The sequence below is a fragment of the Natator depressus genome, chromosome 7 (genome assembly GCF_965152275.1).
Source record: "Natator depressus isolate rNatDep1 chromosome 7, rNatDep2.hap1, whole genome shotgun sequence".
NCBI classification, from domain to species: domain Eukaryota; kingdom Metazoa; phylum Chordata; order Testudines; family Cheloniidae; genus Natator; species Natator depressus.
Window position 1 is genome coordinate 34022413 of NC_134240.1, and position 18254 is coordinate 34040666.

Consider the following 18254-nt stretch of genomic DNA (forward strand, 5'->3'; position numbering starts at 1 on the left):
AGCGTCATGTACCTTTCCTGGCCATCCCACGTTGATGTTGGTGAAACGTCCCTTGTGATCCACCAGTGGTTGCAGCTCCATTGAAAAGTACCCCTTTTGGTTTATGTACTGGCTGCCTTGGTCCCAAGATAGGGATATGTGTTCCGTCTATCGCCCCACCACAGTTAGGGAATCCCATTGCAGCAAAGTCATCCACTATGACCTGCACATTTCCCAGAGTCACTACCCTTGATAGCAGCAGCTCAGTGATTGCATTGGCTACTTGGATCACAGCAGCCCCCACAGTAGATTTGCCCACTCCAAATTGATTCCCGACTGACTGGTAGCTGTCTGGCGTTGCAAGCTTCCAGAGGGCTATCACCACTCGCTTGTGAACTGTGTGGGTTGCTCTCATCTTGGTATTCTTGCGCTTCAGGGCAGGGGAAAGCACGTCACAAAGTTCCGTGGAAGTGCCCTTACGCTTGCGAAAGTTTCGCAGTCACTGGGAATCATCCCAGACCTGCAACACTATGTGGTCCCACCAGTCTGTTCTTGTTTCCCAGGCCCAGATTCGGCGTTCCATGGCATGAGCCTGCCCCGTTGCCACCAGGATGGCCAAATTACTGGGGCCCGTACTTTGAGAGAAGTCTGTGTCCATGTCCTCATCCCTCTCATCACCGCGCTGCCGTCGCCTCCTCGCCTGCTTTTGCAGGTTCTGGTTCTGCATATACTGCATGATAATGCGCGAGGTGTTTACAATGCTCGTAACTGCTGTGGTGATCTGAGCGGGCTCCGTGCTTGTTGTGGTATGGCATATGCAGGAGAGCAGAGTTGCAGGGGAAGCGGTGGTTGGATCACCAGTTTTGCAGATCTACTGCACTGTCTGCTGCCAGGACACAACAGCTGAGCGGGCTGCACGCTTGCCGTGGTATGGCGAGACAAGAGCAGCCGAGCAGAGTTGCAGCGGAAGCGGCCCTGCGAGACCACCAGGAGAGCAGAGTGCCAGCGGAAGCGGTGGATGATGACAGTCATATAGAGGACCTGCAAGGTGGATTCATAGCTTCAGGAGAGCAGAGTGGCAGCGGAAGCGGTGGATGACGATGACGGTTAGCAGTCCTACTGCACCGTCTGCTGAAAGCAGTATGGCACCCGCATGGAAAAAAGGTGCAAAACGATTGTCCGCTGTTGCTTTCACAGAGGGAGGGGTGACTGACGACGTACCCAAAACCACCCCTGACAATGTTTTTGCCCCATCAGGCATTGGGAGCTTAACCCAGAATTCCAATGGGCGGTGGAGACTGCCGGAACTGTGGGATAGCTACCCACAGTGCAGTGCTCTGAAAGTCGACGCTAGCCTCGGTACTGTGGACACACTCCGCCGACTTAATGCGCTTAGTGCATTAGTGTGGGGACACACACAATCGACTGTATAAAATTGCTTTCTAAAAAATCGACTTCTATAAATTCGACCTAATTTTGTAGTGGAGACATACCCTTAGTGATTTAAGCTTGTTTCCACATAAAGAATCTAAAGTAATTTCAGAGTTCAATGATTATAAGTATTTTCAATAGGGATTTTACAGCTTTCCACTTTTAGGAGACAACAATGATGGGAGGTCTTTTATTCTCAGGATTGCTGGAGCCATCACTCATATGCTGCTGATTTAGACGTCAACTACCAAATATTTTATTTCTTAACAAAGACCGTGACATTTTAATTGAATCTCACACTCCATCTTTCCCTGCCATTTTAACTGGAACAATGTTATCAGGCTCTGATGGTGAGCATAAATGATATATGCCTGTCAAACAGGAGCATATAATTTTAGATTGATGTTCAGATGCTCTCATTTAAGTGACATTTTAAAGTGCCCTGTGTTGGAGAAACAAATATTTGTTCTAAGTATTGACCTAGTTTAAGTAAAAGGTTAATTTAGTTCGAGCACTACATAGTCACTTTTTCAGTTCTTCATGTCAACTTGTGATTGAATGTGCTTGAATGATCTCCCTGAATAACACTTTCTCCTCATTTGAAGTTTTTGAGAAATCACTGAGACCAGAACTGGCTCAAGCCCTCATTAATTGTATTAAGAATGGCCAGCTCACTTTGCCAAGAAAAGGAGTAATTTCTCAGCGCACCTGGACTCCTCCTATCCGTGACATCAAAATGTAACACACCTACTGTATGCCACCATACGGTCACTGAACCGAAACATCACAGTATTGACACTGTAAACCATGAGCTAATTAAACAACATTAATAATGCCAGCAGCATAAGTCCACAGACCAGTAAAGGATCAGCATGTTTCATGAAGAGATTTAAATCCTGCCAACTTCTGCTTGTGAACATTTTTCAGCTTATTGTAAAAGTATAGTTTCCTTATGCCTGAAATATTCCAGATCAGGTTCTGATCTTAATTACTTTGCTCTAAATTCAGAATAACTCCATTGACAGGTATGGAGTTACTCCAGATTCAGATTGATGTAAAAGATCAGAATCCAGCCCTTTCCTTTCTGTACATGATGGTTATTTTGATCATTATTAAAAAGGTTTTTTATCCTCTCTGTTAAGAATGTCCAGTTTTGTAGAACCACCAGACATCGTTAAAAAGCTGTCTTGGGTGGAGAATTATTGGCCTGATGATGCTCTGCTGGCAAAACCAAAAGTGACCAAGTACTGCCTGATATGTGTGAAGGACAGCTACACAGATTTTCACATAGACTCTGGAGGGGCATCGGCTTGGTACCACGTGCTGAAAGTAAGGAGTTACATTTTACTTCCATTTAATAACCAATTCAATTCTTAGACCATCATGAAATACTTCGGAGCTCTTTGGCTAAGGTAAAGTGTAACAGTAATAAAAATATAGGGCCAGGTCCTCAACTGAGGTAACTCAGTGTAGCACCATTAGTTGGTGCTATGCCAGTTTACACCAAGGATATGGCCCATAATGTATAAATTGTCTAAATCTTCTCTTTCAGAGCACTCTAATTTAAGGATTAATTAGTTAATGTTTGTGCAGTACTTTCTAAATTTAAATCTCTCTATAAAGTTTAAATGTTATTAGTATTATTCTATTCTGCTGTTACTCTGATACAGTAGGTCTTTTCCGTCTGTCACTAATATGATCCCAAAGTCTGAGCAATTATCTAGTAATAATGAACTTTGTACAGGTTTGTATATAAACACATGATCCTTTTTTAAAAAACTTCTTAGACTGTATGTGATTCCGTTTTCTGTCATGTTACTATACCGGGATTCAATTCAAAATTGTCTAGCAAACCTTATTTAAAGTGTGTTAAAATATGCAGTCCAACAGCCATTCTGTTGCAGTTTCATTTGGTTTGGATGTTTGTTGCTAGCTGCATTTTTTTTTTTTTGAATTCAGGGAGAAAAGATATTTTATCTCATCAAACCGGCCTCTGCAAACATTTCCCTGTATGAACGCTGGCAGTCAGCAGCAAATCACAGTGAGATGTTTTTTGCAGACCAAGTGGATAAATGTTATAAATGCACAGTTAAGCAAGGACAAACGCTCTTTATCCCATCAGGTGAGTAGGTTGCTAAAGGTGTTCTGTGTAGAGTATTCCCTGGAATATTAAGAACAAGTGCTGCTTTGTGCGTGCAAGCTTTGCCTAATTATAAATTATTCTCTTCTCTGGGGAAAAATGGTATTTCGTGTGCTCACTTGGTTGGCCTCATCAGATGAAGCACAGATTCTGTGTGCCTTGCTTTATTGTCATTTACATGGTGCATACTGAACAGCAGATATTATCGTAATTTAAACCAGAGATCCTTATTACTTGTCTGTCATTTCAATGATGTTCAGCGAGTATTCTGCTCTAACCGAGCTCCATGTTCCTCTCTGCCTTCCATGCCAAAAGGATGGGGCGGGAAGAAGAATTAACAGAGGTCTCAGTGCAGGAAGTCTGTCTACTTTAGGTATTTGTGTGGCCCCCTTTACCACAGGGTCTGAGCACCTCATGATCTATAGAGTATTTATCCTCACAACACCCCTGTGAGGTAGGAAAGTATTTTCCCAATAAGGAACTGAGACATAGCGGCTGCATGACTCTCCCAAGGTCACACACATGGAGTTTGTGGCAGGGCTGGAAATTGAACCTGGGTCTCCCAAATCCATGGCTAGCACTCGAACCACTGGGCCACCTGGGAAAGCGCACCCATTCAAGGCAGCAGTTCTGCATGCTTTCCTGAATCAGGAGTGCAGGTCGAGAAGCAGAACCTCCATGGTGCATGCAGTCCCCCCTGAGAAATTTGAAAAATGTTGACCACTTCTATAGTGCTGACTTCCCTAGTGCTGTGGAGATGCAAAGGAAGGCAGACTCTGGCCAAAGAATATTGTACTGTACCACTAGTTAAAAGGAGTAAACTCCCGGGAGAGAGAGAGAGGAATTATTTAGGATGATCTAGGAGTAATTGGGTTGAGTTAAGCAAAGGAGTGTTTTGTCTGAACATCATGAACATTTTATAAGGGTGAAATCTATTCATCTGTTGAAAAGCCTCCCAAAGGCAGTGATGGAAGACATTTAAAACGGGACTGGACAAAGCATTAAAAAATATACCTCAGGGGACAATCCTGCACTGTTACAGGGATGGACTGAGCGATCTATTAAGTTTCTTCCATCACTAATTTGGACCGTTCTGTGAAACAGAAATATTCAGATTGAACAGAGATATTTAGAGGCCTTAATTTCATTAATAAGAATTTCTATAAAACCACCTAGCAGCTCTGAAGAAAAATTTTTAATATAATATATATAATGTTAATATTTGTATTACACATTTGAGACATCCTAAAACGAGTTGCATGGCATTCTGTCATGAATTAAGACACCAGAACTGATTCAAGAGAATAGTAATAGATTCAGAGAGTTTATGAAGGCCAGAAGGGAACGTCAGATCATCCAGGCTGACCTCCTGTATAGCACAGACCGTTACATTTCCCCCAGTCACCTCTGTATTGAGCCCAGTCGGCTAAAGTATGTCTTCCAGAAAGGCACCAAGTCTTGACATGAAGATATGAAAAAATGCAAAATCCCTCCCTTCCCTATGTAGAATGTTCCAGCAGATGATCACCCTCACTATTAAAAATTGGTGCCTTATTTCTAATTTGAATTGGTCTGGCTTCCGTGTCCAGCCCCTGGTTTTTGTTCCACCATTCTGCACTAGAGTAAAGAACCCTTTAGTACCTTGTGTTTTCCCCTTGTGCAAGTACTTAGTTATATACTGTCATCAAGTCACCTGTCCATCTTCTTTTTGAGAAGCGAAACAGATCGCATGCTGCAAGTCCTTCGCTGCAAGGCCCTTTCTCCAGCCCTCAAATGATTTTGGGGGCTCTTTTCTGCACCATCTCCAATTGTTCAACGTCCTTTGTAATGTGGACACTGAACTGTACTCAGTATTCCAATATTGGTCTCACCAACGCCGTCTACAGAGGTAAAATCGCCTCTGTACTCCTCCTCACTACCCTCCTGTTTATACATCCAGGGTTCCCATAAGCCCTTGCTGGCACAGCATTGTACTTGGGAGCTCATGCTGAGTTGCTTGGCCACTGGGGCTTGGCCATTGCAGTAAAAACCCTGCGGCACCGAGTCTCAGAGCCTGAGTCTGCTGTCTCGGGGTCGCGGGGCTAAAAATTGCAGTGCAGACTTTCAGGCTTGGGCTGGAGCCCCAGGCGCCAACTTTACAATGTGTTGACCCCCGGCTCTGCCCCAGGCCCCACCCCCACTTCACCCCTCCCCCAAGGTCCCACCCTGCCTCTTCCCGCCCCCGCTCCACGCCTCTCCCCGCCCAGTTCCGCCCCCTCCCCTGAGTGCGCCGCATCTTCGCTTCTCCTCCCTCCCCCCAGGGCCTCCTGCGCGCTGCAAGTGGTGAAACAGCTGATTGTGGCGGGCAGGGAGGGGGAGGTGCTGCTTGGTGGGACACCGGCAGGCAGGAGGTGGTGTGGGAAGTTCTGACAGGGGGGCTGCCGGTGGGGGCTCTGCACCCACCATTTTCTCCCCATGGGTGCTCCAGCCCTGGCCTATGGCTAGAACCCTGGTTCTGAGACCTAGTCCCCTCGTGGGGTCTCAGAGGCCAGGTGCCAGCCTGAGCATGAATGTCTACACTGCAATTTTAAGCCCTGCGAGCCTGAGTCAGCCACCATTGCCGTCGGTCTCTTATGGCAGTGTAGACACACCCTTAGACTCCTAAGTCCTTTTCAGAGTCTTTGTTTTCCTGTGATACTGGGGAGCTAAGGGTCTGTGTCTCTGGCCATTGTTCCACTCCAGCCCATAGGCTGGAGAAGCAGTTGCCTGAATGCTGCACAAACCCTAGCTGCAGATTGTGGATGGTAGATTTTGCTTTTTCAACCCCCATATTCTCAGCACCGGCATCTTTATAGAGATGCAGCCTGATGAGAGGTAGCACGGTCCAGTGGATGGGACACTGCACTGGGTTTCATGAGATCTGGATTCTACTCATGGCTCTACCTCAGACCTGCTTGTGCCTCTTCCCCTCCCCATGCCTCAGTTTCCCCTCCACCCCTTTAGACAGTCAGCTCTTTGGGGCAGGGATTGTCTCTCTCTCTCTCTCTCTCTGTTTATACAGTGCCTAGAACAATGGGGCTCCTATTTGAGTTGGCATGTCTCGGTGCTGCAGTAACACAAACAATTATTAATAATATTAATCCTGGTACTCATGCTTTACAGGCAGCATCCAGAGCACCCATTTCTTTCTCTGTGTGTAGTCAGAATTAATTACGCACTTGAATTTTTTGCTTTGACCATAAAAAGTAGAAAGTAGGCGTTTTCCTGATGACCATATGTGAAACTGTCTGGCGGAGTAAACACTGAGCAGTTTACAGGATCCCTGTGTGAGGGGGTTCAACTGGGAGCAGCTTTTTGGTATGAAAATAAAATATTTGGAAAACACCTGTTCATAGCACCACGCTTGAAGCCCTTATCAGGAGTTGTCAACACTTGGGGTTTTTTACACTTGATGGTCTGAAAACAGGTACTGTTCTGTTCCTGCTGTTTTTCAGAGTAACAATAAAACAGTCGCTCTCTGACTGATCTGTGCAACATCTTCTCTCTCTCCCTCTGATCTTGCTGCAAGTGAATTAGCAAGACTCCCATGGGAGATGAAGGTGCTCAGCATGTTACAGGATCAGGCCCTTATGTACAATGTAAACAGCGGGGGCTAATTCAGCCCTGATTTAAGCACGTGCAACTCTATTTACTACAACAGAATAACCCTTGCTCACTAAACGGGCTGGAATGGGCCCACGATCTGGATGGCCACACAGGAAGTAAGCTACTACACGGACTGCAGCAGCATGCTGTTACAAGTTACCAGTGATAACAATTCCAGGTTTTACTCAAAGTGTCTCTTTTATTTCTCTGTCTTTTACAGGTTGGATTTATGCAACTCTCACACCTGTAGACTGCCTAGCATTTGCGGGACATTTTCTACATAGCCTAAGTGTTGAAATGCAGATGAGGTACTTTGTCTGTGTTTTCAGCTTTTCCTTATCAATTTTATCTGTACTTTGATTTCAGATTGAGGTTCTGTATTTGGAATCACTTGTTGATTTGGGATCTGAAATTTTGGTTCAGGGCTAATTTTAGTTGTAAGGAACTTAAGATTTCCTTTACAGCTCAAACAGACCATGAATTGAGCCATACTCTCTTCTAAGAATTAGCTTGAATAGTTAATATTTATGTATATTGGTAAAAAAAGAAGTGGGTGAATTAACCTAAACTAAACTCCATGTTCCCCAAACAAGAAGTAAGTGGCTAAACTCTCTTTAGCCATATTTACCCTCGACTGTGCTACCGATCTAGCTAGTTCACATTCCAGTAGTGATGAGGCCACCACATCATGGACTTCAATGTGGGCTAGCTGCCCGAGTAATTACCCAGGGCTCCAAGTGGGCTTGTCACAGCCTGCTGTGAAGTGTGTGCTGCCATGGCTTCACTGCTATCAGTTTATGAGCTAGCTAGGTATGTCTACACAGGCTGCATACATACTCCTTGGTTGCAGTGTAGACATACGGTACGTTGTTTTAATTTACGCACGAGGGCACCCGAAGAAAAGAGATATGTTACATTACTATGGGAGATGTACCTTACAACACACTGTGCACCTTTCTGAATATGGCCTTCTAACTGCCCAGCTGGGGACCTTACCAAGTGTAAAGTAAAGATCTGTTCTGAGGTCAGACAAATCGTGCAATGAGACCATTTTCCATCCTTAATTTACTGTTTCTTTTTACTTGTGTTATTTTAATGTTGTGTTTGAGGATTGATTCCAGCCTAGTTGATTAAAAAATACAAATCTGGGAAATAAATCCATAAGACGTTTGCATTCTAATGTGTCAATGAGCTATACGTTTCTTTTCACTTGTAATGCTGCTTGCAGTCCGTTACACTTAAAGTGCATTTTTGCTTTGTATCACAGAGCGTATGAAGTGGAAAGGCGGTTGAAAATTGTCAGCCTAACCCAGTTTCCAAACTTTGAAACGGCATGTTGGTATATGGGAAAGCATCTGCTGGAGACATTCAAAGGTAGAACACTGTTCCATGCACTCTGTTTTCTCAGCTGTGGTTATGTGAGGATAGAGTTATCATTATTTTCCGTTGATGTGCAAGCCAAAAGATGGACAGAGGCCAAAATCACCAGTTCTTGATCTAGCAGAATCAAGTCTTTGCGTTTTACCTAAGATACCAACAGAAGGTAAAGATAAATGTGCTTAGCTGGTGTGCAGGCTAAAAAGAACATATACAAATTTGGAAAGTACTGACGTACTAGTACAACCATGTCAGGTCACCATCTTATAATACGGTAATTTCCCCCCAAATCATTTAAAGGGATTATTACATTTTGTAGTGCAGAGAGGAGCCTCTCTCTGTCTCTTATCTATGCTCAAGCCCCTAAACAGTTTAGCAGAGTTGAAGACAGAGCTGAGTTGTATCACAGGGCAACGGCACTGTAAGGCAGTATCGCTCTTCCAGAGAGTCTGAGTGCCAGATTTGCAGTCATGCCCTATGCTCTGTCTAAATTAGTGCCAAATTCTGCCGACCTTAGATTGAGTAGTGACTCGTTTCTCACGTGCTCCGTTGATTTTAATAGAACTACTTATACAACAAGTTGCTAATTACCTGGTTGTAAGGGCAGCAGAATCCGGTCACTTGGTAATGTCAATGTGACCTTCACAGATGCTGAAAAGTAAAGTTTTCTGGGAGCACAAGAGCTGCTGAACTGGATTGCTTTAAAGTTAACAGACACATTATATACATAGATACCACACACACACGTTTTATTTACTGTAATTATTTTGCTCTTCATCTTAATTTCTTGTCACAGCATCATCTGGAGAGAGAGAAACACAGAGATTTTTTTAAATAAATAAAATAAATGGATATAATTTAAATAAGTAAGACCAAAGTTTCATCTGCATGTGGGCTTCAGCGGGGTCTCCTTTTGACTTAGCTATGAACAAAACTATAATGAGCAGAATTATTTGGGGTACCTTATATCTCCAAAAGAACAGATAAATTGTTTGCCTGATGAAAGTAGTGTGTTATGTTATAGGCATCTAATCTGTGGCAGCCCTCTTTAATGAAGTATTTTAGATACCAGTTTTTTTATTCAGAGTGACCAGTATCATTTAATTCTAGCAGAAATAAAAGAGAGCAGCAGATATACAAAGTAAGGGCCTGATTTAAAGTCTGCCAAAGTCAATGAGAGTCTGAGCACTAAGGTAAACCACAAACATTTGTGTCCTAAGACCAGTGTTTGTGGCTCCAAACACCCCCTCACCTCCCACCTCAGTGCACAGCTAGACATTTTTTAGTAAAGAATTTTAAATAGAAAATTGGCCACCATGGTTGAATATTATTGAATATTTCCTTTGCTTAGGTTTGCACAAAGCTGGGCAGCAGCCTCCTTCTCATTTAGTCCAAGGGGCAAAAATTCTTAATGGTGCTTTCAGGTCGTGGACTAAAAAACAGGTAGGAAAATGTCTTTTTTTTTTTTTAAATATCCTGTTTCATTGCTTTGTGTTGTAGCAAGAACAAAGAACAGGACAGAAGAACAAAAATAGCATCCATGTAGCAAAATCAGTAATCCTAGTTTCTTGGAGAGAGGGAGATAGGGCTTATATTATTAGTGGAGCAGCTGGTAGCCTGAGATACTAAAAATCAGGCATATAATTATGTGCATAAAAGTGGAAGTTGTCCCTACTTCTTGAAAACCAAGATGAATTGACAACAAGCTGCACACCGTGGAGCTAGAGAAGACTTCAAAAGATTGGAGACCTTGCAGGCCCGAATTTCCTCTCAAATACACCAGTTGTAGCTCCACTGACCTCTGTGAAGTTACTCTTGATTTACACCTGTGTTAAGTGAGAGGACAGGAGCTTTAGCGAGGAGGCAGAACTCCTCTGTTCAATCACAAAACAGGAGCAATAGAAACACTAGCCCTGCAAGTTTCCTCAAATGGTATGGTCTGCTCATCCAGTGTAGCTCAGCCCTAATTGAGTGGAACCATTTGCAGAGGTACAAGGCTAGTTGGGTCTCCATACCCAGTCAGCCCTTGGCTTTTCTGATGAGTCTGCCAACTGTGCGTCACTTGTGCTGATGGTGTTGTGATGAAGTCTGCTGAGCAGAACTAACACCACCAGTCATTGCTCACAGGCCACCCAACAAATGTCAAATGGACATAACTTTCATAAACTACTGACCTGGTATATAGTTGAACCGTATATAGAAGAAAAAGGCACCATATTCCATCACCAATCCTCTGACCTTTAGTTTCTAAGAGACACCGTTTTTAAAGGGGAGCCCCATTATGAGTGATCCCAGTAATCACTGTTTTCTTCTTTTAATCGGTCTAATTCCTTTTGGTTTTTAATTTTATGCATTTTTTTCCTTGATGTAACTCTTGAGGATAGGGTCAGAAATACATCGATATAAACACTACTCGACACTTTCTGACATCTTTTCTTGGTTGCCGTAAATCAGAGCAGCTCCATTGAAGTCAATGGTGATACTCCCATTTACACCAGATAAACATCTGGCCTGGTACCTTCTTTTAGTGTAGGAGTTAAAGATATCTGCCATGCTGAAAACTTGTCAGGAGGAGAGTTTATGAGCGAGTGGTGCCTACGACCAATATACAGACTTGTACTGCAGTTACAAATGTCTCGGAAGAGGCTACTACAAATGATCCTGTCTGTCTGTGGAAGTCGTCTCAACTGGTGGGAACTTCAAGGGGAAGGGCACACCTCTTCTGAGAGAGATAAGGCTGTGCACACGTTCTGGTGGTCCCCACAAGGACAAACATTTAGAGAGATGCAAACTGAAAAGGAGAAGGGAGCGGGTCAATCCAGAGAAAAATGGCATTTCTAGCTCCAGTCAGTTTTTGTTTTCTTCTGCTTTGGCTTCTTGCTCCTAACTAAGAAAAGCAACAGGAATTGTAATCAGGAATGCATATTGTCAGAGCAACTCCGCCTCACTTATATTGCTGCAACTCATTAAAGTTCAGTTATGATTTCATGGGTCACACTTAATATATATCTATAAATAGTTTATAAAGGGTTAATGAATGATTAATTGATGTCATAAGCATGTCACAGCCATGAGTAGTATGTTCGTATAGGTGATTATAAGCATATCAATAGATGTTATTAATGGTTTTAAGCCAGAGTAATAAGCCACCCTTTGATCTGTTGGATTCTATAATCATTAATTTATGAAGCTGTCATTTACTCATTGATTTATCCTTTATGAGCTATTTGGAACCTTAATATAAAGTGTGACTGTTTCATAATTGTTCCTACATAGAATTGATTTACTTGTTCCATGTCTCTTAAGATTAGCTGCTGAATTTCCACGTACATCACAGCATACCTGTAGGGTCACAATTAGGGAACCTGCAGCAGGGATTGACAGATGTAGGGTCAGATTTTCAGACACTGGGCTCTGTTTTAGCAGGGTGTGAGCAACGGAGGGCACAAGTTTGTACATAGAGTTTAGATCAATTAGATGTCTGTGCCTTATTTGCATGCAATCAACCCACAGCAATGGAAGACTGGTTAATGCCGAGCTCAAACTTTGGTCCTTAGTAACCTGCAGTCCATGTCCTCTGGATGTCAGAGCGGACTCTGGTTTGGAAGTTCTCTCCTCACTGTCACCCTATTTACTTGTCTACCAAAGTGGCTCTCAACCTTTCCAGACTATTGTACCCCTTTCAGGAATCTGATTTGTCTTGCGTACCCCCAGGTTTCACCTCACTTAAAAACTACTTGCTTACAAAATCAGACATAAAAATACAAAAGTGTCACAGCACGCTATTACTGAGAAATTGCTGACTTTCTCGTTTTTTACTGTATAAGTATAAAATAAATCAATTGGAATATAAATTTTGTACTTACATTTCAGCGTGAGACCTGAACCTGGTTTTCACTTGCCACCTTTGTCTGAAACCTGAGCCCCGGGCGGCAGGGCTGAAGCTTGCAACTTAGCTTTGTGGGGCCCCTGTGGTGCGGGGTCCTGGGAATTGACCTGCTCGCCACCCCCTAATGTCAGCCCTGTACTTGTGATCCCTCTAAACCTGTCCCGTGATCCCTCTAAACCTGTCCCATGACCCCCCAGGAACTGCAGCCCCCAGGTTGAGAAACACTGATCTAGATGAGTTGAGTACCCCCTGGAAGACCTCTGAGTACCCTCAGGGGTATGTGTACCCCTGGTTGAGAACCACTGGTCAACCTGGTAAGCAGATATGAAATAGTGGGATAAAAAAAGTGCAAACAAGTAATAATTTATAGGGGTCTGGTGCAGTTATTGACATCAGAGCTTGGGATGTTATAACATGGCATGCGAGTACAAATTTCATTAGCTCCCAACCCACTCTGGCAGCAAGGGATTCACCTATTATCCTCAATTACGATACTCTTCTGAGATGTTCTCTACCCAGTCTTCTGGGTGAAGCTGTAGGAAATGAACTTATGAAAAGAAGGCACAGAGGGAGGAAAGAAAGGAAGTGCTACAGTTGTAAAATCACACATGCTATCTGAAAAGAACTATTGATTTTATAAGTAGTTATCCATAGGGAGCAGAAATAACACACTGACAAGGTAACAACATATTTGTCTCTTAGTTGAACTGAATCATCTAATGTTGTTTGTGTTACTTGATCTGAACAAATAGAAAAAATATAGATGGGTCAGTTGACAAGTCTTTTGATTGTGTGTGAGAATAATATTAAGGGCGTGAAAACAGCACAGTGGCTGTGTTTTGTTTTAGGCTCTAGCCGACCATGAAGATGAACTCCCGGAACATTTTAAACCAGCACAACTTATCAAGGACCTTGCCAAAGAAATAAGATTAAGTGAGGTTTGTGTTCTTTCCATAATATTAACTACATCATGCATTTTTCGTAAACTGCAGCATAAAATGGAGGGTTATTGAAATAAGTGAATCGCTTTCTCATTACATTCCTATCAGGAAAATTAATGGGAAATTTAGGACCAGTGATGTTGTTAAGGCATTCTCTCTCCTGTGCTGATTGGCTGTTTGCTCCGAACCCCCTTTTACCCTGCCTCACAGTCTCTTCCTCAGCCTCAATCCACATCTGCTCCTCCTTATTCTCCTCTTTCCTCCCCTTTCTCTTCGCATCTGCTCTGTTCTGTTCACCCATCTCCCTTCACGTTCTCTTTAGCTAATCCCCACCTAACTCACTCCACAAAAAAATCATGGCACTAACATGACGTTTGCCACGATCCTATTGATCACTTTGCTCGTATGTTACACCCCTTCCCTACCATACCATCTGCACTCTCTGTTAAGATTGTAAGCTCTTCGAGGCAGGGCCTGTCTACTGCTACTCTGTTTGTACAGTGCCTAGCTCAACTGCTTCCTAGCCACTACTGGAATAAATATGATTAATAATAATAATAATAACGTGGCACCTAAACCTGTAGGCCATATACAGAACGCCTCTTAATACACATGCACACAACTCATTGATATTGGTGGGAGTCCTACAGTGGATCTAGAGTAATAGATAGCCCCGTATATTTAAGGACATGCACTATAAAGCTCTCTCTTGTGTTTTGAGACTGACGTTTAGTTTTGGTCCATCTCTTTCCTACCCATGCCTTAATCACTGACATTGAAATCTATCTCTTCCTTTTATGCCTTTTTATGTAAAATCAGAATGGCAACTTAAGCAGAAAATAATTTCTTTTTAATTAGTCAGAAGCAGTTAATTTTAACTGTGCAGCTTTTTACTGCTTATTTTACCTGGGGGTGTGAAACACGGTTCTGCTGCATTTATCACATCTGAATTAATTTGAAATGTATTCTGTTATGTCTGATTTGCATTTTAAACACAAGACCATCTAATTTCACAAGTTTTTTTTTTTCCATATTGGAATTCTCTGGATAAAAGAAAAGGACAAATAAAATCCAGAGACCAAACTAAGGAAATATAAATAAATATCTGCATCTTAAAGTGTAGTCAATTAATATTAGCTGCTTTGATATGAAACCAGCCTTTCTGCTTATGGAAGTATAGCTTATGTGACTGGTCTTGTTTGGAACAAGCATCCCGATACTTTAGAAAATCAAATGCAGCTTTACAAATAAGCCTGATAATTAGTATGTTTATCCAGAGTGGCTGTGGATCACCCCACCGGAGTCCCTAGTGTGGTGCATTTTTTTTAATGGCACCCTTGTGCTACCATTCCTGAGTCCCCTGAGCACCAGTCCAGCCTCTGGTGGAGATCAAAGCACCTGTCATCTGTGCTGGCTGTCAGCAGCTCCCAGGGATTGTCCTGGGATGTGGGGATCAGCTGGTTGTAAGGGAACCCCAGCCTCATCCCTTTTACCTGGCCTCTGTACTGGCAGCTGGGAGGGAACAGTGCAGGAGCATGCTGGAAAGCCGTAGGCTCCCTGAGGATTCCCCTATGTTTCCTGTCCAGCCTGGGCATGAGCATCCTTATCTTTGTAAGAAGGTGTTAGGGTTTTATTTCCCATGAGGGAAGGGAGATGTTGCAGAATAACTAACGGTCTTGAAGTTGAAACTGAATATGTTTCCATGTTCTGCCAAACTACAGAATGCTTTCAAAGTCAACAAAACAGAAGTCAGTGCCAATGTGAAAGTAGAGGAAATCTGTCCTGTGGAGAAGCAGGAAGTGCCCTCGCCTGTACCAGTGACTCCCCCTCCGCCACCCGTAGAAAAAGTTCCGAAAAAAAAGACTCCAAAAGCTGTGAAAACCCCCAAGCCCCCCAAACCGCCCAAGCCCCCCAAACCTCCCAAACCGCCCAAAACTCCAAAGGTCAAGGGAGAAGGGAAGAAGAAAGGAAAGAAAGTGAAGGAAAGCCCGCCACCTGCCATTCCAAATCTGGACCTGCTGGAGGCGCACACGAAAGAGGCTTTGACAAAAATTGAAACGCCAAAGAAGGGGAAGGTGCGTCACATTGTTCTAACTACTCTCAATGGTTTTTAAGTAGCATGGAGTAAGGCTTATGGTCAGGTGTCTCATGCAGGAAAAATTAAAACGCTGGCTCCATTGATGTAATGAAAGTTTTGCAATGGAACCCGGTTGCCCCCCACTTCACTTAATTGTTTAAATTTGGTCTACAAGAAATAATATTAAGGCTTTTAAAAAGTAGTTTGTATGCAGTTTGTGAAACATGCCTCTGAAGCAACAGATAGGAGATCAAAGCATTCTTTATAGTGACCTTGGCAAGGGAGAAACAAAAAAATTTTCTAATTTCTCTGATCATTAATATTTGATTGAAACTCCAGCTATTATGTCAAAAAGAATCAGTGTCAGTGTGATTTTTTCTTGGCGTAAAATATTTCTTTCTTCCAGCCGATTCAGATATATGTTTATAAAGGGAGGGGTAATTAACTTGGGAAAATTGGAGCTCATCTCCTTCCTGTTTAGGAGTATGTGATGATTTTTTTACAGGCTGCAAAGAATGTTTTAAGTGTTCCCAATAAGGAAGTTGTTAATAAGCAAAATGAGGTGGAGAAATTTGAAATTCGAGAGCACAATAAGAGCAAAACGGAAGCCAAATGGAAATATAAGGTAAAGTCTGTTGTTAACTTGTGCTGCCACACTGGAGTACAGTAGCACACAGCAATGGGAAACACTAGAAATTGGGGAATAAGCGGTGTATCTTCTAGCAGAGTATAGTACAAACACTGTGCAAATATAGGGCCTAATCCCAGACTTGCTCATTGGTTTTACAAAGTGTTACTCCATTGAGTGCTTTGGTGTTACTCTTGATTTACAGAGGTGTAAGCACACAGAGAATCAGGCCCCCCAGAATTATGGAAAGATGTTAGAATAATTATGGAAAATTAAAGAAAGATTTTCAGTCAGAAAATAATTGTAGACAGCTCTGAATAATCTTACTCCTACTCTGTAGTCATGATTCTGATCTGAATTACATCGGTTTAAATCTGCGATAACTCCAGTGAAATCAGTTGACTCACAATGGTGTCAAACCAGAGTGAGAGAGATCCAAATCAGGCCCTATATATTTAAAAGTTTGCCTCATTGAGACAGGCTCCTGAGATACATAATGTAGGTTGAATTCACTCCTGGAGTGCAGTAATCTTACTCCAGACCATTTTGGAGCAATACAAAGAATGTAGTCCATAACATTCATTCTGTAATAACTGTAATAGTCTTAATTTCAGAGCATTCTACAGGCTGCTTATGAGAAAGGATTCATCATTCAAAAACTGTTGTTTCCTTACCCCCTATCCCTAACACACACACCCCTGCCAAAAATACATAAAAAAGAGAGAACGACTATATCTTCCTGTTATTAGCAAAGAAGCTATTCTCATTGAGCCAGATCACCAGATGATGACTGGTGGTGGTAATGTATTTTAATATACACCAGTTGAGGACAGTGCCCGTACAGTTTAGAAGAAAGCAAGGGCTGTATTTAAAAAACAAAACAAAACTCTAACTGATTTGATGTTAAATCCAAAAATATAAAACACGTAATGTAATAGTTATCATTGCTTCTACTGTAGATTAAGGGGCAAATTCTGAAGCTTCCCTTCCAGAGGGAAAAGCAAGAATTATCATATCCCATCCTTTTAAAAAAGGGTGCCTGTAACTGCCAAGTTGTTAGATGTGTGACGTGAAAGCACATTCTCTAAGTGAGCAGGTCTCGGAGAGAGACTTGCAGCTTGAGGGAGCCAAAATAAAGATTGTTCCTTGTTGCTTTTGACTCCCTGGATCCAGGCAGATCCCAGTTTCCAAGTTTCTTCCATGTAACAAGTTCAAAATATTGATAATGGAGGGAGGTGTATCCCCCTTTTAAACTGTATTTGAAAACAGTTTATGACAATATCATTCTGCTACAAAGACAGCTTCTGCCAGTGGGTAACCCCAAGGAACTGTTTGGATTAATAGAACTGGTGCAATGAAATTAACTTGATTGTGATGTCTTTGATTCCTTAACATCCTCTACTGCTATTAGTCTGGAAAATATTAGTAAGGGGTAACAAATACACACTTCGAATTTTTCACATGTCAAGGTGTGGTTAAAACCACTTCCCAAAAAATGAAACTAAGGAAATATTGTTGAAAATATTCTTCTTTGCAAGATCATGGACCCAATGCTTAGTTTTGCCCTTAGTTGTATGGGTACAGTTCTGATGGACTTGGTTGGGAAGAGCACCTGGGTAAAGGCCTGATTCAGTAATACACTTAAGCTCATGCTTAAAACCATCCCCATTTAGGATAACACTTAAGCACATGCTCATCTTTAGGCATGTGCTTAACAACCATTGTCTTAAAAGGGACTTAAGCATATGTTTAAAGTTAAGTGTGTGCTTAAGTGCTATCCTCAGTGGGGATGCTTTCCTGAATTGGGCCTAACTGAGGTGAAAACTAAACTAAACATTTCTGTGTGTGAGCGTGCGCGTACGCATATACATTCTGTGTATCCTAATTATTTAGTAATAAATACCAGAATTTGCTTAGAAATCTAAAAATATTGGTAACATATTAACCTAATTTTGTTGCTGTTTTCATGATTTGCAGAACAGTAAACCAGATTCATTATTAAAAATGGAAGAGGAACACAAATTGGAAAAGACACCTTTATCAGGAAATAAGGACAATAAATTTACATTTTCTTTCTCTAACAAGAAACTGCTTGGGTAAGTAAAAATATGGCAATACGCTTTGAATTATAAAGAATAATTGTACTATATGGTTGGGAGGTTTTTAGA

At 42.2% G+C, this 18254-nt stretch overlaps 1 protein-coding gene across 1 annotated transcript in view; it reads left to right on the forward strand.

Moving 5' to 3' along the window:
• PHF2 (PHD finger protein 2) overlaps positions 1-18254 on the forward strand; it is a 140357-nt gene that overhangs the window by 93390 nt on the left and 28713 nt on the right. The window contains exons 6-14 of the mRNA XM_074958101.1: positions 2553-2739; positions 3370-3532; positions 7395-7482; positions 8442-8548; positions 9903-9994; positions 13289-13378; positions 15103-15456; positions 15964-16083; positions 18064-18182. Of these exons, the coding sequence (XP_074814202.1) occupies positions 2553-2739; positions 3370-3532; positions 7395-7482; positions 8442-8548; positions 9903-9994; positions 13289-13378; positions 15103-15456; positions 15964-16083; positions 18064-18182 (1320 nt within the window). The remainder of the gene's footprint in view (positions 1-2552; positions 2740-3369; positions 3533-7394; positions 7483-8441; positions 8549-9902; positions 9995-13288; positions 13379-15102; positions 15457-15963; positions 16084-18063; positions 18183-18254) is intronic.